This window comes from Denticeps clupeoides, chromosome 13 (genome assembly GCF_900700375.1).
Source record: "Denticeps clupeoides chromosome 13, fDenClu1.1, whole genome shotgun sequence".
Lineage (NCBI taxonomy): Eukaryota > Metazoa > Chordata > Actinopteri > Clupeiformes > Denticipitidae > Denticeps > Denticeps clupeoides.
The window spans coordinates 8,481,589-8,505,733 of record NC_041719.1 but is presented as its reverse complement, the minus strand read 5'-3'; the positions used below and the strand labels follow the sequence as shown (position 1 = coordinate 8,505,733).

At 43.9% G+C, this 24,145-nt stretch overlaps 1 protein-coding gene and 1 long non-coding RNA gene across 11 annotated transcripts in view; one reads left to right on the top strand and one right to left on the bottom strand.

The window, feature by feature from the left end:
• mast2 (microtubule associated serine/threonine kinase 2) overlaps window positions 1–24,145 on the bottom strand; it is a 96,619-nt gene that overhangs the window by 31,989 nt on the left and 40,485 nt on the right. For 5 of the 10 annotated variants that reach the window (XM_029001852.1, XM_029001853.1, XM_029001854.1 and 2 more), the window contains one exon: window positions 9,013–9,044. In XM_029001852.1, coding sequence (XP_028857685.1) covers window positions 9,013–9,044 — 32 coding nt within the window. Of the gene's footprint in view, window positions 1–1,414; window positions 1,686–5,151; window positions 5,311–6,846; window positions 7,405–9,012; window positions 9,045–24,145 lie in introns of those variants that run through there. The other 5 variants (XM_029001857.1, XM_029001859.1, XM_029001861.1 and 2 more) reach the window with 3 other exon arrangements.
• On the top strand, window positions 12,365–22,993 carry LOC114802692 (uncharacterized). The gene is made up of 4 exons (XR_003751759.1): window positions 12,365–12,409; window positions 18,346–18,495; window positions 20,015–20,124; window positions 21,868–22,993. It is a non-coding gene; the product is annotated as an uncharacterized LOC114802692 (long non-coding RNA).

Below are 24,145 nucleotides of genomic sequence, written 5' to 3'. Positions count from 1 at the left end.
AACAGACAAGGACAAGAGTCCTTAAAAGGGCACAGGAGGAAGAAACAAATGCATGAGCAATGAGACTAAAAACAATGGTGACAAGATAGGTATTAAAAGAAAACTGACTGCATTACCTGGGAGTATCAGCTAAAAAAATGGTCTTAACAAAGGACACCTTGGTTATCAAGGCATGTCTTTACACAAATATGTTGGTACAATAAAACTGTGGTTCCCAACTTCCCTCGCCTGCCTGCGCACCCCCGATAACCCCCTGCTCAGTGCCCAAGGCACACCTCACTGAGACCTGGAACCACCGTTCGCCATAGTCTTCTTCACAAAGACAGTGATATCATTTAAATTCACTCATTTATTCAGTAAATGTTTTTCCACCTCTATTAAATCAGATTTCTATTTAAATAAGCTGTAAATGTGTCTGAAATCTGAATATGAATTCCACGGATCTGACCATTTTCTTTAATGCAAATGTAATTTGCATAGAAATACATGAATATAAGTAGCTAATCTGCTATGCATTCTTTTCCCCTCTGGACAGAGTTTATCCTCCCTATACATATATTTGGTGCCTTCTGATGCCATTCCTGACTCTCACACACATTTCACAAACATCCCAAAAAGATTCCTATTTGACATAGCTGTATTCAAGTTTATTATTTATTCTTCAGCCCAAAGCTGTTTAGTCCAAAAACTCAGCATACCAGCAAAGATCTAATTTAACAAGAACGCAGAATGGAATTTGAGAGCAAGTGAGCTGACACAAACTCAGCTCAGTGCTCAGATGCCCCTGAACGAGATGTCAGGTCAGCCACGTAACCGCAGAGTCATCTGATGTCAAGTAATGAATGGACAAGTCCAGAAGTAAGTGCATCAGCATTAGCTGGCCATTCAGAGACTGCCATAGCTGAAAAATGGGCATGCAGGAGCTGCTCGCCCTTGGCACAGCAGGTAAAAGCAGGTTAGAGGAGCAATGGGGGGTTAGGCACAGAAGCTGGTAAACAGAGATAAAAGGAGCCACGGCTGCAGCGGGATGTAATAGACAGGTTAGTGCAGAGTTATTTTTATCTTCGTGTATGTCGCCTGTTTTCAGTTGAGAAACATGAATGTGCGAAAAGACAACTGCTGCCGTGCAGCTTGCACTCAGATCTGACTCCAGCACCCTCATGTGATTCATATGTCTGCTGCATGGCGTGCATTAGCCCTCATATGACAGGCAAATCGAGTTACCCGACTTCCGCCACAAACAATGCATTTGAACATTAATGAACCCACAAGGAAAGAAAAAGACAAGATGGATGAGAGAAGGAAATGGAGGACATGGGGAATTATGAGAAAAGAAAAATGTGCTGCAAAGGAGTCTAGCGAGACCAGCAGAGGGAGGATTTTAACATTTTGATTTTTTTTTATTTTTTTTTACCTCTTTGAGCGGCGCAGCATGCTTCTTTCAGGCAGGGAGAAATTGGAGAGCACAGTCCAGAAGGAGTCAGACATGGTCGCCGTTCACCTCAAACATGGCTGTCAGACCGAGAGAGACTTCGCACGCAGCTCAGCAGCCAGCCTGACGCGTGCGAGGAGGAAGAGAGTGGCGGCGAATCAAACGTGCCATCGGCGGCACGCACCGACCGGGATGCTGCCGCTGCTGCAACCTGTGACGCTGCTGTGCCGGCAGTCGGAGGAGCCTCTCTCGGCTCACTCCATCCCTCCCTCCCTCCCTTCCCTTGTTTCTCGCTCTCACTCGCTCAGAGTGCTCTCTGCTCCCACACCCCTCTTTTCACACACACACACACACACACACACACACACACACCGTTCAGCATGCCTCTCATTGGGGGATGAGTTTTGAAAAATGCAAGCAGCTCATAACCAGAGCCAATGCATTCTTCACATAAACACTCAAACACACTGAATTGGACATGTTTGAGGAGACCTAGTGCAACATGCTCCCGTGTAATAGGACATTCTAAACATTTTCTTTGCATTTTCAGCCCTGCTAATTATAATTTCTAAATTGGAATGTTTTAAAATGTTCTCCTCATCTTATGAGAACATCTGGATACCATTACACTCTGTTTATTCAGTTATCTTCTGTTAGTCACCTCCTGCAAAAATGCAATAATAAAAGGCCAAGTGAAGAGTGTGACAGAATGATGGGAGATTACAGTCACAGACACACACACACCATAATATGAAAGGTGCAATGAGAGTGTGCATGACCTTCATTTTTTAGGGGGGACATCATAAAGGACGCATTGGAACTGCCTGGTTGTCAGAAATGAAATTACAAGCACGGGTTATCTCTACTAAGCCAGCAGCCTTCTATACACTTAGTGTGAAGAGCATCGCTGTAGCCTCCATATTGTTAAAAGCCAAGTGGGAGTCAGACGGAGAGGACAGGACAGAAGACAGAATGACGGTGGGGAAAGGATTTTGATGGATTTCTCTCACAATCCATCAGACATGTCAAGTCACAACCCTCACAAGGGAACAAACCAGTCAACCCTAAAGCCCAGCGACTGTAACAGAGCCATTCCACAGCCCTCTCAACCGAGCCGCAGCTGTGAGAAGGGTGGATAATGATGGATGAAAATCTCCAGAATCACAAAAAAAAAAAAAAACAACAGGAAAGTAGTAATGAGAAGGGAGAAGTATATATATTTCACACACACACACACACACACACACACACACACTACACACACCTCATGACAACAAGGCCACTGTTTGGAGGAACACCAGTCTGGACCATCGTATGAATTACCACAGGGACCCAAATTAAACCAGCCTAGCATGAGAGCAAAGAGTCACCTTGAGCTGCCCAAAACCGGGGTGGTGATGGAGGGTGTGTGTTTGGCTGTCTGTGTGGGAGTGTGTCCGTACAGCTTCAGGTTGGCAGGCCCCTTTTACAGTAACACTGATATTCCGTGTAGTTGAAAGCTTCTTCCACACGGGCAGTTAACTTAACCTGGCCCAGGAGTGGGACTTCAACATGAGTCTTTTAGAAGACACAGTCTTGTGTTCATTAGCGTATCGGGAAGAGATCTGTTATTCAGCTGGACGCATTCTTCCCCACCCCATGGGGTTCAGCTAGGCCATTAAAAAGCTCTATAAGACTGCGTTATACTCGAGTGGGGTGATGAGGGAGCAGCAGTGTGTCATTAAAGACCTGCTGGGACTCATTCCTCCTGCAGGAGAACAGTGTGTTATGAGGCTGCACAGGGCTCGGCTCCATCGTCTACACTTTCCACTGCCTTTACGAGGCCTGACACATGCATTAAAGCTAAAAGTACCGACTGCTAGGCCACAGCATTAAGACATCAGTCACAATAGGAGAGAGAGACAAAAGTGTCGTTCACCCAGCCAATGAGAAGAACTGAATGCAAGCTCTCTTTGGTGATTTAAACAAGCAAGTGGGAATATGGGATTAGCATAATGCTAGGTATTGGTCACCAAAAATATACAGATAGATAAAAAAAGAAATACAGTTCTTTTACAAACTGGAGATAAAACTATATATATGATAATTGAAAGGAAAATGGCTTTCTGATTGACAAAAGGCCTTTACGTTGTGTCAAAAGGCATTAAAAAATCCTTTCATTTTAAGATCCAGGATCTTAGGTTGTAAACCAGAATGTTGCTGGTTCGAGGCCCAAGCCACCAAGGTGCCACGGAGCAAAGTACTGCCCTCACACACTGCTCCCTGGGCGACTTTCGTGGCTGCCCACTGTTCACTAAGCGTGATGGGTTAAAAGCAGAGGACACATTTTGTTGTGTGACCATGTGCCTGGCTGTATATCACCCTGACAATCACTTCATTTTCTTTTTTTCTAAAATTAAATATTGATAGACACAGAGCTTAGTAATTATAGCCCTTGATTAGCATTACACTCTTGGAACTGTATGCTGCTATGAGGTGTGTATATGCATGCGCCTCATTCTTGTATGCATGTTTTGCTTCAGGATTCCACCCACCATGGCTTCTCTGGGTATCAGTTGGAGAAGGGTAGAGATCATCACAAAAGCACAATGACCCCAGCATAACCCCCTCCACCTTTCACCTCATAGCATGAGCAGACAGGAAAATCAACGTTCCTACTACATGTGACCTAAAAAAATTGAGTCATGTCCTATTGAGTGTAAAAATCCATTAGCAGAGATCAGATGTCATTGAACCATCTGACACTGTACCTCTAAATCCATTACAGGACAGAGTACAGTTCCCAGTGTTGTTATCAGTATATCACAATGGGATGGCTTTTTAAGACATGTAAATTGAATGAGTTAGAATAAATAAAGATTTCAATCAAACAGCATTTAAAAATGAGCATTATTTTGGAATACTAAATGAGTCAGGTGCTTTGAAGTGGGCTGATTAAAATTCTTAATATTATTATTAAGTCAGCCTTTATTAATTTAATTTCAACCCAGGGTTGAACACACTGTACTTCTATACTTCATTTACTCTATGTGTGTACAGAACTGAGTGTGTGTTTTAAAAAAAAAAAAAAAAAAAAAAACACACACACACACACACCTGTCAGATGGAGAACACCCACAAGCCTCCAGCCAGCTCAACTCCACACAGCAATTAGTGTCATCAGACGTGAGCAGCGGCGGGAATCAAGGCGAACACACAGCCCCTGGGACCATTTCCCAGAACGCCAAGCTCTAACACACTCGCAGTCTCTCATTATCACCGAGATGCTTCGCTCAACCTAACCCCTCCACCCCTCCAGCCACAGGAGGGCAGCCTTGCCAGCATGGGGCAATGATATGCAGCTAAAGCCCTTCAGTCTCTGCCCTAAAAGTGTGTTCCGCCCACCCTGCCAACTAGTCAATGTTTGTCAATTTAGGGTAGACTAGGTGAAACAAGTTTTTACTCAGTATTAATAATTAAATGAATTGCATGCGCAAACAATTAGTTCTTTGTGCAAATTTTGTTGAGCAATATTATCCTGTCTCTATTATGCCATGTATCGGCATCTGAAACACTACATTCATTTTGACCGGGTTTTACAACATGCTTGATTTAGCAAACCAATAAGAACAAAATATGCCTAATTTTGGAAGTATCATCCATCAGTGAGGACACCGAGTGGATGTCTTGATTTGTTCACTAGAGAAAAGTGAAACACCACTACGCACTCAGTATCTTACCTCCAGAGGAAAGGGTTAGCCCCCTGAGAAGGGCCCAGGACTGGGGCAGATGTGGGCCCCTCGGGGCCTCCACAGGAAGCTGGAGAAGAGGTTGGGGAGAGGAGATGCTGAAGGAGGCTGCTGTTGCCATGGCAGCGGACTTGCGCAGTCGGCCAGATTCTATGTTCGAATTTAGCGTGAAGGGAGGGAGAGAGGTTAACCGTTTCAGATTAAGGGGTAGAAAGCTCAGTGATCCACACCCTTGTCATTGGTTAGTTTTAGCTTGAACTTCTCCTATTTGTCTGTGTTTTTTTTTTCGGTGAAATGGATATTGCAGATGGCTCTGGTTTCCTCAGCCTCACTTATTTACTGCCATTACTGAGGAAACAAAACACCTCTACCCAAGGACCTATGGTACCAACGGTCCCTTGGAAAAGTACTGGCCCGTGTAAACAAACGACCAGATTATCTAGTACAGTGAAACTAAACCTGATCAGGCTTCAGCACAGACATGGCAAGATTATTATTTATAATAATAATTCTAATAACAGTGGAACTGAAAATGTATAACGTTCATGAATACTGCAGAAAGAGAATTTCTTTTCAGTACTTTGAGGTACAGACGGGTGGCAGCAGACATATCTGCACGCATGAAAACGCTGACAGCTCGGGAAGCGACAGGCGCATTTCTGTTTAGGACGACCTGCCTTGCTGCGGCGGAGCAGAGCTGTGACAGAATGTGGTCAAATGCAGAGCTGACAGGCAGCGTTTCAGACAGCCAGGACTCACAGGGAAAAGAGGAGGGCCACACATGGGTGTCAAAAGCAGTCAAGCTGCAAGATGCTAGAACATGGGCACATCAGGAGCCTCAAAACGCTGAAAGTAGAGATGGGGAGGGCGTGGGAAAAAGAGAGCGAGAGACTGTATGAAGCAGGAGAGTCTGCATTAAAGTCAGAGCTGCTGTGTTCATTCTGTCAACATTAGAAAAAGAAATAGTTGGCTGTCCGCTCTAACAAAATGCTCCCATCAAAGGAGGGAATGAAAATGAACTGAAATGTACAGTCTCTTTTTTTTACACCACGTTTAGGGCTTAGATTTTCAATTTTCACTGAATAAATGAGCCAATACTGTCTGCCAAATAAGCCAGTGAAGACCTTATTCAAGTACCATATGGACAAGCCCCCTCCCTCCTGAGGTTTGGTGAGTGGACAGAGTAGTCGGATTAAAATAAAGCTTACTGCAGCCAAGAGCTAAGAGTGCTGTCAAGTGGACACGGAGCTGCCATTCAGGCCCTGCATTATGTCACAGCCTTAACTCTTCAAACGCACATCTGTACCATCTTTCTCCCAGTCTTGCAAGCGAGCACAAATTTTTTTCATGCCGCCGGAACATGTCAGAGAAGTGTAAAATGAGCCTCGGCCTGGTGCTGCCAATCATTGGGGGATCTGCTGGGAGTTGAACCTCAGACAGGGGGCGCAGGGTGAGTGTGTTTCAGTCGGACAGCGGAGAAACCATCTGCTCAGTCAGGCTTTAAATAGAGCAGAGTGCAATGAAACCAAGAGGTGGTACAATGATTGGGACAAGTTTTGGGAGCATTATGTAACATGCTTGTCACATTTAATGTAAGATACACACAAACACTCTCTCTCTATCTCTTACACCCATACACACACACACACAGTGTATCAGCACTATGGTACGTGTGATTGTTCTTACTGAAGACGCAGGTTTGGGGCTCCAAGGCGCTCCTTCCTTTTCTTCATAACGGTAACTGTGTGATATATGCTCAGTGCTGACCAAACCAACTCTAATATTTCACTACTGCTTTACATGAAAAGGGCATGTTCGACCTTAAACTGACATTAAAGCTTTAATACTAAAGAACAATGGTGGTACTAATAACACTGCATTATGTGTTAGAAAGTAACAACACAACTGAGTACACTTTTTTTTGTCTACAATACAATAAAGTATACTCATCTGTAGCAGTATAACGTCTGTCTTTTTACTAATTCCCATCCTTTCATAAACTGGAAGTGTCAGAAGACATAAAAGGCCAGCGAGGCTTCCCAAGTATGTTACAGCTCTAGTTCCATCAGTTCCAAGTTCTCCAGTGTGCTGACTACGACCTCTAACGTGGTGCAATCCAGTTAACGGCAGCAACGATCACTCCAAAACGTGGCTCTTCCATGGAACTGTAACTCCTATAGATGTTCCAGTGCTCTCTGTATGCCTGGGAGGAACTATGTTCCTCACCCCCGAAGGGGCATCTCACTCCATGCTACAAGGCTGAGGGCATTCTCATGATATCATGACCCCCGAGAAGTGCAGCTGTCATCTCCAACTTACACCAGTTCCTTCTGGTCAACCCACCATGAGTTTTCCACTCACAGCACTTCTTGGAAATGGAGGAACATCAACATCCCCTTCGCTATCCACAACAATCCTGTGCTAAATGCGGTCCTCATACCAGCAGGAGGAGAATAAGTGGGATCAAGCGGTTCATGTTTAACATTGCTGGTGTCGCATCCATCTATAATCCGGTCTGATAACTGCCCTGTCATGCGCTACAGCCTGCAGGCCACTTGGGTCTGTGTAAAAAAAGCCCATCAGCATATACCTACTCTCAATCTGTGTGTGTGCGTGTGTGTGTGTGTGTGTGTGTGTGTGTGTATGTGAGAGGGAGGAAAAAGTCCTTTAAAATGAAACAGTAATGTGAAGTGTATTATGGGGCATTATGAAGTAAATTATTTCAGCAGTGGATGTTGATGTACTGGCTTCTTGTACATGCACAGCATTAATGCATTGTTTGACTTCATTCCTAAAAAAAAAACCCAAACTTTGACATTAAATATAACTCCTATAGAATACCAAGCAACAGGTAGAACTTTTATTTCTTTCATTATTATATTAGTTATTATTAGACACACGGAACTAATAATTAAGCCAAGATAATATATACACAGAGTTAAAAATAAAAAATGACTCTTTGTTTGCCTCTGTTTGGGCAGACAAGCCCTTGCCACAGGGTTAATTTTAGAGCTGTAAATCAACTGGATGCTCTGCGGGAATGTTCAGCTGTTAGCTGAGAGTGTACTAGAGAATCTGGCTACCTCTCACCTCTGATCCCTGACCCCTACCCTGTGGCGGTAAGTGTATTATTTGCAGACATCCCACTCTGTAAACAAGCTCAACAAAAGATGGAGGGCTGAGCACAATGACTCACCTGAGGCTGCAGAGTGAAAGCCACATATTTGAATGTCAGATGATTTTAAAGAAACAGTATGAACAAAGAACAGGATTATGAATTAATAGGCTTCTCTCTGCGCCTGGTCCTTTGTTGCACAGGAAGAAACAATGTGAAATATTATCTCATATTTTGGGACCATAATAAGGCAGCAGTGGAGGGTAACAGCTGGCCTGTAAGACTGCAGAGCAATGTGGGTGGACGTCCCTGAGCAGAATATCAATGATGACCAAATGCGAGAAGAAAGAAAATACAACGAGAGGGAGCACTGAGGTGCTTAAAAGATGAACACAGGTTCAACAGCAGAAGTCTCTCTTTCTAAAACAACCTGCTTGACAATGCAGCAGGAATTATTGGGCGTGGCTTCTCAAGAAATATAGTTGCATGCACACACACACACACACACACTCACACACAAGGAGAAGCTGCACAGCAGAGCACACTGACTGTCAGCATATTCAATCTGTCTCCCTCACTGTGGCATTCACACTACCCACTGATGCACTGTCTGGTCTCTCAATTGAGATATGGCTTTCAAACGTGAGCCAGCTTTTTAGTCAAGGCTAGTGTAGCGTCCTCCGGTGTCTAGCTAACTCAACTCTGCATTCTTCACAGACATACACAAGGCTACTTACATGCTGCCTCTTCTCGGAAGACTCAGCTCCTTCTAGAAGAAAAAAAAGAAAGATGAGTCAGTATGCGTTTAACAGTCGAGGCACCATGGCACTACATTCACAGCTCTGCAGATCATGAAAACCAGGTTTTAAATACTGAAACCAAAAAAAATGAAATGTAATAAACAGGAATTGAATGAAAAAATATTTATGAAGACCAAATAACATGGATCAACGTGCATGAATGGTGCAACTGCCCCTGCAGTTCTTAAAGTCCGACACTAGATGGCACAAGAGCACCTACCCTGAAACTCAACATTAAGCCTCAGTAGCAGTAACTGAAAGTTTTACCTACCATACAAGCCTGAGACACACGTTTTACCCACTGTAAAAACACATAGAATTTCAAGAATTCACAGCACATGCACTACCCTTTTGACTCCTTGTTGCGTAACATTCCGCTCAAGCATCATGCTGAAATGCAAAGGTGTCAACGCAGCTAAGAAAGAAAACAAACCCAAACATTAACTACAGCAGAAGCTGCGGTGGTGGCGCCTGATAGAACAGCCGCCTGGTGTTCACTGCCGGGACGAGTGCAAACAAGAAGTGAAAATCATTGCGCAGACAGCCCTTGGGGTGAGGCAAGGTCACAAAGAGGCCACGGAGGTCACCATATCCACAGAAAGAGGTGGATTCTGCCAGTCTGGTTATTGCGAAACAGAAAAATGACAGGCTGCGCAAGCGAGCCTTCCAAATGAGGTTTTTGGTCACGGTATGCACAGAACGGAGGTGTTTATTTACACACAGCTCATAATTGCGGAGCACTTTAAGCTGTCCTCTGACCCCAAGTCAAGGTTCCCAATAAAATGCTTGAAAAAAGTAAGAAATGAAACACCTACTCAGTACCCGTACATTCTTTCACATCTGGATGTGAATACTCCCATCACACAGCAATTTTACAGCAGCAAACATCATGAAAAGATAACCTTGTGCTTGCCTGCCCACACGAACACAAAAGACATTTGAAATATGATAACTGGACACAGATATTTGGACTTCTGAATATCACACATTCCCATGTTCATACAAGTCAGCAGCAGGAATGGGAAAAATAATGAAAATGGCATCATACCGAGAGAGACACTGATTATTATGTGTCTAACAAACACAACAGCCTTCAGCCGGTCTGGAGAATATTAGCGCATCATCTTTTATAAAAGTGCACAGCCCAGCTTATTTAATTAGCCACTCTGGCAGTCCTGAACTCAAATGGCTTTGGGCTGTTCTATATGAAGGCTCCTTTGTCAACATTCTGCCTCTTTTTCACTGGAGATTGAGGCAAAATAAAGATTTTGTTCCCCAGTGCATGTATTAAAGATTCAAACAAGTCACCCATTTTGGAATTCTAGCCACACATAAACTATCCAGACTGATAAAATGGAAGGAGCCAATCGCAATCCCACTATCCTAGAAAAAAATTGCCCAGCTCTGTATTGTCTATGCTGCAGACATTAAACTCAATATGACCTAGGGAGAGAGAGAGAGAGACGGGTAAATTGCAAGGCTGTACATTTCAGAGGCCTCCATATCAGCGTAGAATGATCTTAAAGCAGCCTGTCTGGACAGGGCAAATCCCATTTACAAGGCTCTTTTCCGAGCTAAATGGCCCCGCACCCCACACAGCACACCCACCGCAGACTCCAAACCAATGCTTCACAAGCCTTTAATAAAATTTGCTGCTCCTAGAAAGAGGGCTCAGATGCAGGTTTGAGGCAGTGTTGCCGTCTGAGGGTCAGTCCCTGGGCTACAAGCACGGCAGAGCCTGCATTTACTTTAGAGGTAATGATGTAATGTCTAATGCCAAACGACGGATGTTATTGACAACGGCTGCAGCATTGGCAGGCGGTAAATATAAAAAAAAAAAAAATAGCAATTTTTCGGCTCATCTCCGGAGACGCTTTAGAGGAATTGATTACACAAACACCAGACTGAACAAGGGTGGCAAACACAACCTGCCGCTCTGCATTAGACCAAAGAGTGAAGCTCGCGTAAACACATACACGCACATCCAGCCTTATAATTTGAAAGGATTGATCCGGGGGGCCAGTATGATTGAAAAGTGAGAAGGATAGCTGGATACACACAAAAACACACACATACACACAACACCAGCCATCATCCCAGCAAGGCACCCACACCAGCGCCATGGGCTAATAGGCACAGCAATGAAATTAAGCAGAGTGACAGCTCGGACTTGGCCCCGCCACATACAAAGGCAATCTCCCCAATGGAAGCCATCAATATTTCTTAAGTCCATCCAGTGTGACAGGGAGCCAGAGTGCAGGGAAATGTAATTAGAGGGACGGGCGGGAGAGAGTGTGCAGTACAGCGAGTCCGTCCGCCCGTCACAGGAGACATTCGGAGCCGTTTGGATGGAGGATAATCAAGAGGGCAGATGTGTGGGCTACCCTACAGTATGCAGGATTAGAGTCTGACATTGACTGTGGAGGTGAGTTTTGACGGGGGAGCGAGCGCTCGCACACACAATCAACACCCCCCCTTACCGATACTGGAACACACTCTACAATGTGAGAATAACAACACTCACGTGGAGATGAGTGAAAATGGACACATTAACACCTACAGCTAACACTCACAAAACTGCCTAGATTATAATCCATTTAAAAAAAAAAGGTAACGCATGTATTTTCTCAGAGCTACTAGATACTTACATCTTTTCAAAAGAGATTATTTTACATTAAGGCTCAATTAATCAATATAAACACATGACTGAAAACCAATGTTACCAGTTCATACCAAAGAATGGTTTGTATTGTTATTGTCATTTACAGATTGCTTTGTAATTCCAATATAATACATTAATACCAAATTATCATGTCAGAAGTATGTATATGTATTCAATATGTCCCTGTCCCCTTTTTGTACAGGTTTTGTACTTTTTAAATGGTTGAAGCATACCCATATAATCACATAGGCAATTCATACTTATTTTTCTTGTTCCGTTTTGTATACTGTTTTTATACAGGCTTAGATGTCTAATCCATATCTGCCTCATTTACATTGCACTGCCACTTTAAAATGGATTCATAACATTTTGTACTGAAGACTTTCACTTGTATGTCTGTCAAATGCCATTTACCCCAGAGAATGACATTTAAACCATCTCTGTACCTGTATAAGGCTACACTGATAGACAATCTTGGATTGTGAATGTCTGAATTTAATGATATTGCCTGTTATTTCACAAACAAACATCTAGGCAGAAGCAGACAGCTGTGGGCTTGACCTTTGACCTAATCATCTTTCCACACAGCCAAGACTGTGCTGCCCACTGGACCAGTAAATAAGAAGAGTGACAGGTTGGCATAGCGCCCTGGCAGGTGGCAAAGCGAGCATGGTGAGAACACCAGAGTGGCATTTAGCCTGGCGTGGTGCGTGAGTTGGAGGCTACAGACGCAGCTGTTTAAATTTCTGCTGTTTGGTGAGATGTGGCCAATGGTGCTGGTTTACTAAGATTACAAACAGGCAAAGAGCCCAATCTGACAACACTGTGTTTTGAAGTCACAAACAGATGATTACTAAACTCCAAAAACATGCCTCTTGCACATGCAAATGAATTGATGAAATGATTTGTTGAACCCTTGCTTCCAAGCTGAGCTTTACAATAATTGCATGTTTACGTGGGATACATGATTAAGGAGACTGGGGATAAATAATGGATTTTTGCATGGCCGCGACTGCACTCATTAGTAACACACAGCACACTAATAAGACAGGCTTGTGTGTAAGCACACTAAAATTCCATCAAATAAAAAAAAAAAAAAAAAAACTAGCCCGCGAAAACATTTACTGCATGTTTTGCAATTGACTTAATTCTTAATTGGGTATCGAACTGTTTGCAAAGTATCAAACTGATTACTCAACAGAAAAATGCTCGTCCGCTCACGGCGCTGGTTTATGTGGGCTGTTCCAGCGAAGTAAATTACGCCTGGCCACAGCGGAGCTCCTGGTTTTCCAGGACACAGGCGCCAGGAGACTAATGAGCAGAAGACTGGGACTCTCATCCCGGCAAATTAAAGAAGGGCTGTGCAAGGACGAGCAAAATCAGGCCAATATGAGGCATGCCGCCCACGCCAAACGCAGAGCCCTCTTTCACTGTAATTCATTAGCAAAAACGATAATGAGCCCATTACAGAGAACCCGTGGGAGGGCCTGGTTCTTGCCTTACTGAAAATGATTTGGACTGAGGGGTTGAGGAGTGCAAAGTGGTACTCGCACGTCAGATGGCCACTGAGAGTCCCACATAGCAGAAAGTGTTAATTACATGTTAATTTTTAGCTCAAAATTTTACATTTATCTTTACTACACTGACCTGTGGGGCCACACAAGCTATTAGAAGGGTGTGCGGGAACCGTTTGCTTGGACAACTTAAAAGCTATCTCTGAAAATGTTACGACAATGGACATATGCTACAAGAGCAATTACAGTTTCACGCCTCATAAAAGCCAATGAAACGCCATGAAGTGAGAAATGGGCGAGCCATGATGTGACCAGACATGACTCGGAGCTAGCAGAAACACCCAGGATGGAAACATTTTATTCTTAAGGCATGTAATCTTTCCACAGTTCAATGGGGCATAGGCTAAGACTCCCACGGTCCCCCCTCCGCGAGCCTGAACTAATTGGCTGCACGCTTTAAACAGAGAACGAGAGAGTGAGGCGCACACACACACAGCCCAAGCAAAGACGAGAGAGAGAAGGCTATCAATTACCCTGTCAGACACACAAACCCGGTAAACCCGGCGCAGAAGTCCGGTCTGGGCTGCTGTCATTACCTTGATTGAGAACTGTGAACCTGAAGAGGTAGCCGACGCTGACGAATGGAAGTTCTGCTCTATTAAGGAGCAACATGACTGATGAGCGTCCTTGAAGGCAGAGCAAATAAACGGTGGCTTTGCATAAACCCTGCGTGATAAAACCAGTTCCAAAATATCCCCCACAGACATGAATCATCTGCGTTAGGGAACGTTCCATCTGAGACAGACTCTCCATCATGCTGAGGTTCTGTATAGAGCAGAATCAGACTATGAGAACACCACAAAGTGGAGAGAACAAGGTTGAGGATAGTAGACAGATGGACTGAAAGACTGGAACGGAACAGACACTTGTGTGCAGAAATATTTTTAAAGGCAGGCAGGACATTAAGACCGCAACGGCCAGTCACAGGCGGGTTAAAATCGACGCCATTAGTGGGTCATATTATTTATGTGCCAACCCTCCCATGTAGCCCGAACAGCGTGCTAATTACCTCTGCTATTGTTCTGCTTATTTTACCAGCGGGGAGGGTGGCGAGCGTTCCCTCAGAAAGGAGCTAATCTTGGCTGATCAGACTGCCTATTCACACTGCAGATAGAGCACTCTGTGAGGGATGAAGACCAGACAGAGAGAATGAAGGAAGGAAATAAATTACAAAATGCAACTCGTACTAATCCTAATTAGAATTTGCACATTCAAATTAAATCTGCACGCCTCGCTGACAGTTTTATGTCAAGATAATAGGGTGTTTAAAAAAAATAAAAATACTATACGTAATGACTGCCGGTTGGTTGAACCCTTGCTGCAATTAAAAGACATAATGATGCCTGTTTTGCAAGTGGCCAGGATGGAATTAACTCTGCGAGTGTCTGAATGTGGAATGTAGAACAGGGCACCCAGCAATGCCTTTTACCTTCATTTGAACTCTCAGCTAATGCCTGTGCAAGTCTCCTTTGGCAGCCCCGTCTGAATTAGCATCAAGTCAGTGCTAACATGCTGAAGTTTCATTTAGACCCAGTCAAAGCTGCCAGCCTGTCTGATTAGTATACGTTCCTCACCAAAGCATTCATGGCTGCCTGCAATCAGCGTACAGAGGAGGGGTGCGAGCTTCAAAATCAACGTGTGCTGCACTACTACCGAGCAACTGCCTCATTCGATCATTATGGTGCCTTAAGAATTAACCTTCCTGCTTAAACAGTAAAACATCTTCATAAGTTGTAGATCTAAACTTTTACATTTTAAAAGCTACAGATGATAGAAACAAGTCCAAATCTGAAATATCACTCACAATATCACACAGTATTATAGAAGTTGTGCTTTGCTGCTGATCACAGGCTAAGCTGAAGCTGTGGTCTGTGTGAGTAGTGCAAGAATAATGGCACTGGATAATGGTTTCTGCAGCCTTTACCACAGTGAATGAATCACCTCTGTTTTGCCCACAGCACCTCATTTTGAGGAGTTTACGCAGTAGAACACTGACTTTTTAATTGGTATATATACAGCAGCATGCATTACCAATATGGCGGAACCATTCATTAAAGAGCTGTTTATTGCAATGTGCTGTAAAAACAGCAGTGAAGCAGAAGCCTCTGGGCTGTGCTGCATTTGGTAATCTAAAAAACAGAGAATGTGGGGGGGGGGGGGGGGGGGGGGGGGGGGGGGGTGGCTCATATTAAATCCATTTTGGCAACTGATCATCCTCCTTGTGTATATTTTATTGATACACCAAAACAGGCTGGATACCACAATCATGAAAATTGTATTATAGTCGATTCAGAGTGGTGTCCAATGTTAAAAAGCAAATTGAGGGCAAAAGTGGTCATTTAAATGTCTAACTTCACCAATCATAGTCTGAAATGGTAAAAATGTAAAATAGAAATTTGTGAAGAGAAAGCAGGGATGAATCTGCTGAATGAGTCATGCTGAATATATTAACCTTGGGAATAGGCAGTAAGCAAGTGTTATTTGTGTTAGCTTCTTTGCCTGCAAAGACACAAAAAGAACAGTGCACAGTAGCCTCTGTACCCCTAAAGTGACGAATGAAGCCATCTCATGGTTTTCCTTTGTCCCAGCTGCCTACCCCCCCCCCACCCCCACCCCTCTGTACCTACCTTCCCTCACACCAACTCACCCTCCCTCTGAGATTCTGTTCATTACCAGGAGGCTGATAGAGAACACTGTCTGCTCTGGACCCCAACGTTGGGGGACCCTGACACACAAACATCTTCAATATTTTACACCTTGAGAACGTCCATGCTTCTTGCAAAACCGTGCCACTCATGCAGGCATGGCTCAGCCACACACACACACACACACACACACACACACACACACACACACTTACTGAAATCCAGACAAGGAGCCATTTGTCTTCACAGAGTGGAAAACTACCATTGTTTCCACACAATTCGACCTGCATGTGCGCCTGATAAAGCAACGGTGCTGCCACGAGAGAGGACACAGTGGCTGACAGGTGAAAATGACTTCATGGCAAAGGTGGAGAAAAGAGCGCCACTTATATAAGAGTGAAAAATGTATTCACTGCATGGTGGAAATACATGTGCTCTTCACAGCACATGGAAATAAAGAAAGAGACTGAGAAAGATGAATGTTAATAACAATAACATAAACATAACAAACAGCTCTGTCATTATTATTATGGAAAATAATCTTCCCATAGAAGACCACCAATTAGAACGCTTCAGCCTCCGTAAAAGAGCCTGAATGATTAAAACTAATCTCATCAAAAATCAATGCACATGTTAGATCTGATTCCTACACGTTTCCTTAAACAAGTAGGACCCTTAAAATGATTAATTTGACGCTTAACTCCAGCCATGTACAAACTTCGTACAAGGTAACTGTCATCAGATTAAAAAAACCTGATCTTGATCACAGTCAGATGACAAGTTATCAACCAATATCCAACCTGCTGTTTATATAGAAAATTTTAGACATACACAGCAACAACATTCATCAGTTGGGATTTAGACCTCATTATAGTACTGAGAAGGTGCTAGTTAAAAGTGGTTAATGACGTGCTGTTGTCAAATGATCAGGGCCGCATCTCGCTGCTTGTCCTGCTTGACCTTAGTGCAGCATTTAAAACTATTGATCATGGTATTCCCCTCGACAGGTTAGAAAATGTTGTTGGGGTTACGAAAATTGCCCTCTCCTGGTTCAGGTCATGATTTGTCTTCACATAGTAAAGTGGAGTTTGGTGTTCCATAAGGTTCCATCTTAGGTCCGTTGCTATTTTCCATATACATGTACATTTACATTTACGGCATTTATCAGACGCCTTTATCCAGAGCGACTTACAATCAGTAGTTACAGGGACAGTCCCCCTGGAGCAATTTAGGGTTAAGTATCTTGCTCATTCGTAAACACATTAATTTTCACTGCTATGCTGACAACACACAGTTGTATTTGTCAGCAATGCCAGATGAGAGGCAGCAGCTGAACAGAATAGATAATTGTCTGAAGGACATTTGTCTAAGCCTTTCTATCTCACAAAATACAGGAAGTAAAGGATCTAGGTGTCCTTATTGACAGTTTTTTTTCATTAGATTCGCATGTAGATAATATCACTAAGATAGCATTCTTTCACCTTAGAAATATTGCAAAGATAAGAAATATGATCACAATGCAGAAAAGTTGGTCTATGCCTTTATTAGATCAAGGTTAGATTACCACAACGCATTATTGTCTGGATGTTCTAGTAGGCAGCTCAGAATGCCGCAGTTCTAACTAGAACCAGAAAATTCGACCACATCACCCCTTACATTCCCTGCATTTAGGAATGACTATAAAATGACTATAAAATCCTACTTTTGAATGATATGGCACTTAATGGTGAGTGAACTTTTAGTTATTTATGTGAAAACACATTCATTCTGGCCTTCTGTTAAACTCCCAGACATAGTGAGGGTCAATTATTAAGTCCACTTTACTACACAGTCACCTAGTCAACCTAGACAGTGTTCAATTCACCCTAGTTAGGCTGTCCTGTTAGATACTGTTGCACAAATGTACCACTATAACCACGTGTTTCCAAGTATAAGCCACATCTGTAGCAGTTTTTGTTTGTTCTCTCCGAGGCACTGAATCTAGCGCCCAGAGTTCAACGAAGAGACCACCAGAGGGATCCTGGCCCCTGGCAATGAGATACTGACGAGACGACTCAACATTAAATATACCAGAGGATCACCATAGCCCCACCACCGTAACGGCTAAAGCTTCAGGGATCTTCAAATAGTTTTGCCTTGTGTGCAGAAGGGTCAAGTGTAGGGGTGATAACTATAGGGCCTACTAAGGGTTACTAACAAAGCCCATTGAAACATATTGTATGTGATTATAAGCTATTTAAGAATGTAATGTTGTTGTTGTTGGTTGGAAAAGGGGAAAGGTGGAGAGCTGCATGCCCCCGACAGAGAGGCATACGTGAGTGGGCGGCGGCTGATCAAAGCACGCCCCCCACCGAGCAGGCAGGCTGACGTGTTGTGCACGCTCCAGCAGGGCTGTAGCTGATTTGATTAATGCCTACCGCAAGAGCAGTTCACAGGGATGGGCCCGGACCCCTCCAACTGTCAGAGCAAGAGCTGAGAGGAACAACAGTCGTCACAGCACCGCCGCAGTAGGATGCCAGTTCCTAGGCAGTTTCATTAGGTAAATCTCCCCCAAAACGCACAACGATTATGATCAAGCACACGGCAACCTACAATTTGTTTGTAATGTTGTCTTTTCAAAACAATGTCAGGAAAAAAATCAGTTTGGCCTGAAGGGATGTTGGATGGAGGCGAGGGGTTTTGTGTCTAGACATTCAGCTGCTGAGCCGCAATTCGCCCGCCAGTTACACAGCATTTCAGTACAGACAGTAAGCAACGTGATCAATGCAATGAAAGAGTGCTTTATGCCAAATTCACCATGGAGAGCTGGGGTTAAAATGCTCACACAGACAACATACCAGCAACATTACATAATGGACAACTTTTCCAAAGTCTAGGATGGGGCAAGATCTCAAGCAAGAACAAGAGCCAGTTTTACAGCATACCTTTGATAAATGCTTTTGATAAGTTAGTGATGGTTGTCAGTGGAAGAAATTCAGTCTAAACTGCGTAAGGAAACCATGAAAAGATACTCTGTTCTTGCAATAGTCATGTTCCTGAGAGGAGCTGGTGTCCTCCGTGAGCCTCGCCTCAACATTGCTCCATCTTTACCTCCTCTCCTTGCCCCTCCCTCCAGTGCTTCAGTTAAACGATGAGCTCATGCATTCGCCGTAGAGATGGAGTGAGCTCATTCCTTCACTCTTAACCTTTTAAAGAACTAGACGTTTAGATGAGTTTTATAAATTCAGAAAAAAAAGAATCAAACTATTCCAGCAAATTTAGATGGGCATCATATCTTACCAAGTTCCCTTTCCAAATCAGTAATTCACAAGATCATTAAATTAAATTAGCATACTGATGTTTAAGATATTTTGAAATGTACTTTCTAATACATGTAAGAACAGTCAGCATCAGTCCCCTGCCCTGCACTACAACAGCACATTAAACACTGTTAACAAACAGTTAATTGAGCTGATCCAGGAAGGCGGGCGTTTGGCCAGGCTCCGTGAAGGAATGAGAACGCAGAGTGGGATATCGGACAACAGCTGCCCTGTTCTCATGGCCCGCTCGCAGACCAGAACAAACAACCACCAGCTCTTAAGGCTGCTCTCTCCCAAAGTCCAACTAAGCCTGTTAATCTGCCCTTAACCTGCTCTTGGGTCGCCTTGTGCCTCAAAGAAAAGGCCTCTATCAGGGGTAACGGGCCGGTTAAAGGGATTGGGCACTGGCTCATGGACAATGTGTTGGGAAACAAGATGAGGTGCCAAGCAGATGGATGGAAGGATGACATGTGTGAGGCTGAGGGCTACAATAGCTGAAGCCAAATGTCCCACAGATAAATCACTGAAAAAGCCTTGATAGTCAACTTTCTTTTGATGTCTAATCTGTTTGTTCCACAGTCTGTATGCCTCGCTTACGTGGCCTAAGTCAAGTGCCACCTCACAACAGATATAGTTTGGCACCAACCCCTCCAAAAGCATCAATGTGGTTTCTATTCTTGGCCACGGCAGTGATGTTGTGAAGGCACTCTTTGGTGTTCCCTGACGGGACCCCTCACCCTTGTACGTGTCACTCCACAGACTCCCTTCCGCAGTGATTCTTTCATCTCAGCTGGATCCTGCCCCATGTGTCGTCGTGGTGTCAGCACAACGTGTCCCAGCACATAAAAGCAGCGTTGACATTGTGTGTGGTAAGATATTGTGTGCTCTGAGATTAGAGACGCTTACAGGTTCATTACAGGATGACTTACAACTGAAATACAACTATACTGGGAGTGTGGAGACGATACATTGCTTAGTGGCACTTTGCCGGTTCAGAACTGGCAACCTTCTGATCACAGGTCACTTCCTTACCCGCTAGTCTAACCACTGCCAATAGCTTTTGGATTGGAGAAATTATGCAGCTGCTCCCCTCTTGCACCGTTCAGACAGCTCCTAATCTGATGCAATGAGTCATGGGTAATTACTATATTCACGCTGCATTCCACAAAGACATGAGGTTATGGGACAAAAAAGGAACACCCTAAGATCCCTCATATAACCTTCATCGGAATGCACAGCTGCAGAGAGGACGCACAAAAGTGGGACACAGTCGCACGGGATTGAGCCAGTGTGAGCGAGCCAACACCGATTATTTCAAACCTCCTCCTCAAAGTGTCTTGGTGGTAAGTGGGGTTTGAAAGAGGGAGATGACTGCACCCATATAAATGGGTGGGACTTGCTCAGCACCCGCAGGTACAAGAGAGTGACGGGGAAATGCTGGGTAACATTAGAGTGGTGCTGTGGGTTGGTAATGTGTCTGCATTAAAATGCCGGATCAGGAGTGCTGCTGACACCATAGAAAAACTAGTCTCCTGATTAGCAGCAGCCGCCAGAGCACGGTCACGGGTTATTTAGCCGCCAAACAGCTATCGATTTTCCACAGAGAGGAAATGCAGTCGTACAGAAAGCACAAAAAAAAAAACAGAGTGCCAGCTGCTACCAAGGCAAGAGAAATAGGAAGAGGAGGCGGGTGAAAGCGGGAAGGAAATGGAGATCAAAGTGAATTAATAAGGTGTTTTTACAGATGGGAGAAGTGGTAAATAAAAGATCTAGATTTAATAAAATAAGAGAGCCCAAACTGTCCCCTTACCCGGTCTGTCTCAGACGTCTCCTTCAGGATACTCAGCTTGACCCCATACCAGCTTACAGAACGGCGGCAGCCCGAACGCCTCCGCTGCCTCTCCATGTTCTCTGACAGAACCCTGGGGCACACCATCACAACAGGAGAGCCACCACAGAGCTGCTCTAACATCACGTCCTGAGCCGAGAGACCACAGAGCAACCTTTAATCCAGCGCCACAGGAGATTTACTCATTTCGCTGTTTACTTCCTCAGACAAGAAAAAAATGTTTCGTTGAATTAGGGTGCGCATTTTATTGATGCTGCAGGGCTGCCAGAAGACAGGATTATGGACAAGGAGCTACAGCAGAAGGCGGCCAGGGTCAACAGGGGTCAGGTATTCACTCTTTTTAGAACTAGGGTTATCAACGGTCTTGGTCAACCATACCTGAAAAAGGCCAAAAGCAACATGCTCAATCACTGGAACAACATGCCAAATGGGCTTTAGTGATAAAGACCGGACTTGAGATATCTTTATCCTACAACTTCCTGTGAATAATAATGATTCAACAGGAGATGAAAATGGCTACATTAGCCATACAGGAAAAGCCCTGGACGTGGCACTGGACCATTAACAACGAATGTTCAATGTGATGAAGTTCCATCTAAGCAATCAAGGGCCACTCAACCCAATCAGTTTGGTTAATTGAGTGACTAAGGGCCACTGTACAGCAGCGAACATCGTGCTCAGAAATGTTTCCAACAAACACAAAAATAGGGGACTAGAAATGGGGGGGAATTGTTCTACCTCATTCTCTTTTCCCTCCCTGCAGGTACAATTTCCCCCCATCTGGACCAACATCTTTAAACCCAGTGGAGCAGGAGAGCAATTTCCCCAGCCTGACCCACCAGAAAATCAGAGGAAGAGGCTGCCAAGGGCATCCTGCTGTCCTCCGGCTCTGTCAGCCTCCCTACGCTACACCCGTCTGCACCTCCAGGCCCCCCAACCCTCCCAATGTTTCAACACCTTCATCTATCCTTCTGTACTGGGCCTCAGAACAAAAAAAGAAAACAAAGACAAAAGGAACTAAATCAGAACAAAGACTCATGGCAAAAATTTGGCAAGAAATGCATCTCTCAATATGATCCTAATACACACATACAAATCATATATTCACACCATTTTTTTAACAATTGAGAATAATATCTGGTGAATAATTTTGTTTTTCAGATATAGAAACAGTTTCTCCCCCACAGGTTTAAGTGTTTGCCTCAAACTTCTTGATTATGGATACCAGAGCCATCTTGATATAGTGTTATAGTTCCCCTAGTGCAAATGTAAACTGTTGAGACACCAGCACTATCAATACCACCTGAGCACAGATTCAAACATTAAGGCCTACAGGTTTACCTAGCAAGAACGAATTTTGTATTTTCAAATTCTAGTCACAACACAATAGTGTTAATAAAAAAAAAAAAAAGTGAAAAAGACACTATAAAGATAACAAATGCATTCACTTAAGGCCAGTGAACTCCAGAATTGCAATCACATGCTTTTATGTGCTTGTTGAGATTTTAATGTGCATCGAGAACATGAGGGATTTGAGGGCAACCGTAAGAGTTCCAGAGCCGAGGAGCATTCTTTGGACATCAGTGGACCCTGGAGACCAATCAAAAACCATTAGAGTGATTTGGTCTGCCTGGACCCCATGTCCCTGGCTTCCACAGCATGCACTTTAACCCCTTCCCACTGCCAGGAGAAGCTTTACGTGGTGGCATACCTCACACTGGGAAGATTTATTACCTTAATTCCACCAAACGACTGCAGGGACCACTTAAGTTGCTATACAGCAGCAAAAGCTTTAAGTCATAACAAGCTATTTATCAGACTCATTATTCAAACAGCATGACCGAGTTTCATCCCATCACCTCACCACACAGCAAGTGTCACTGCATTATGAGGGTCAATAAAAAGAAAAAAGCCTTAAAAGCATTGGCACTGTGTTACTGAGTAGCACCAAGCCCCAACATTGGGACAGCCAGAAGCCGTGGGCACAGCACCACACTGGAGGATTTACTGAAACAAAAGCGCACACACGCACACACACACACACACACACACACACACACACACAGTTCACTGACCAGACATAACACACCACAAGCCAGCTCAGCACTACCTTATCTTGCTCACATAAAGCTTATGGCTCATGGGCAAACACAAATTGGCACCCATTCACTTTAATATTGGCACGGGGTTGTCTACACCCCCAAGCTGGGTCACGGTCACACACAGTCTAAAAATTATTGTAATTTATGCATCTGCTCTGGTCCCCAAAAAGGGTCATTAATGCATAAGGAAGTACAACCCCCCCCCTCATGAACACACACTAATAATAAAAAGCTCTTGTAAGTTTGAGTGTATTAATCTAAATTGTATTGACTTATGTGCGCTAGATTCACCACCTCTACATTGTAGAAATGTTCTTTTCGGGTTGTCTGTGTGTGATTCAGGGTTAGGGGTGGACAGCATAGGGCTTGACTGTGGGGAGACTGGCCTGCCAGTCAAAGCAGAGCGGGGGAGAGGTCGTCTGATTAGACCTGACCTGACAGCAGCCTTCAGCTAGAGTCAGCATGACAAAGCCTGGCCCAAAGTCCCTCTAAATACCCTTACATGTTTATTAAAACCACTTATTAGCAATAACACTTCTTAATTGTCTGCCAATAGAAATGGTTCTCCTCTGATTAAAAGGGAGCCAATTATATACATTGAAAGGCATCTACAGAACTTTAAATTGGAACTCCATGTTGTTTTGGAGATAAATAGCTCTGCAGCGTTTTATTGAAACTACTTCTGCAAATGCCGTGAATTACTATTTCATCAATAACATAGCCGATAAGGTTAGACCTTATCTTTAGCATTATCAATACCATCTTATTCCCATTACTTTCCCAGTGGGATCCCAGTGCTACCCATCTCAGCATACTACATGCAAATCACAAAACCAACTGAACACAAGTAGGACAGCATATTTCTTGCAAAGTACATAATCAGCACACTACATGGACTATTTATTATGTGGCAAATGAAAGCCACGGAAATTTCCCGTC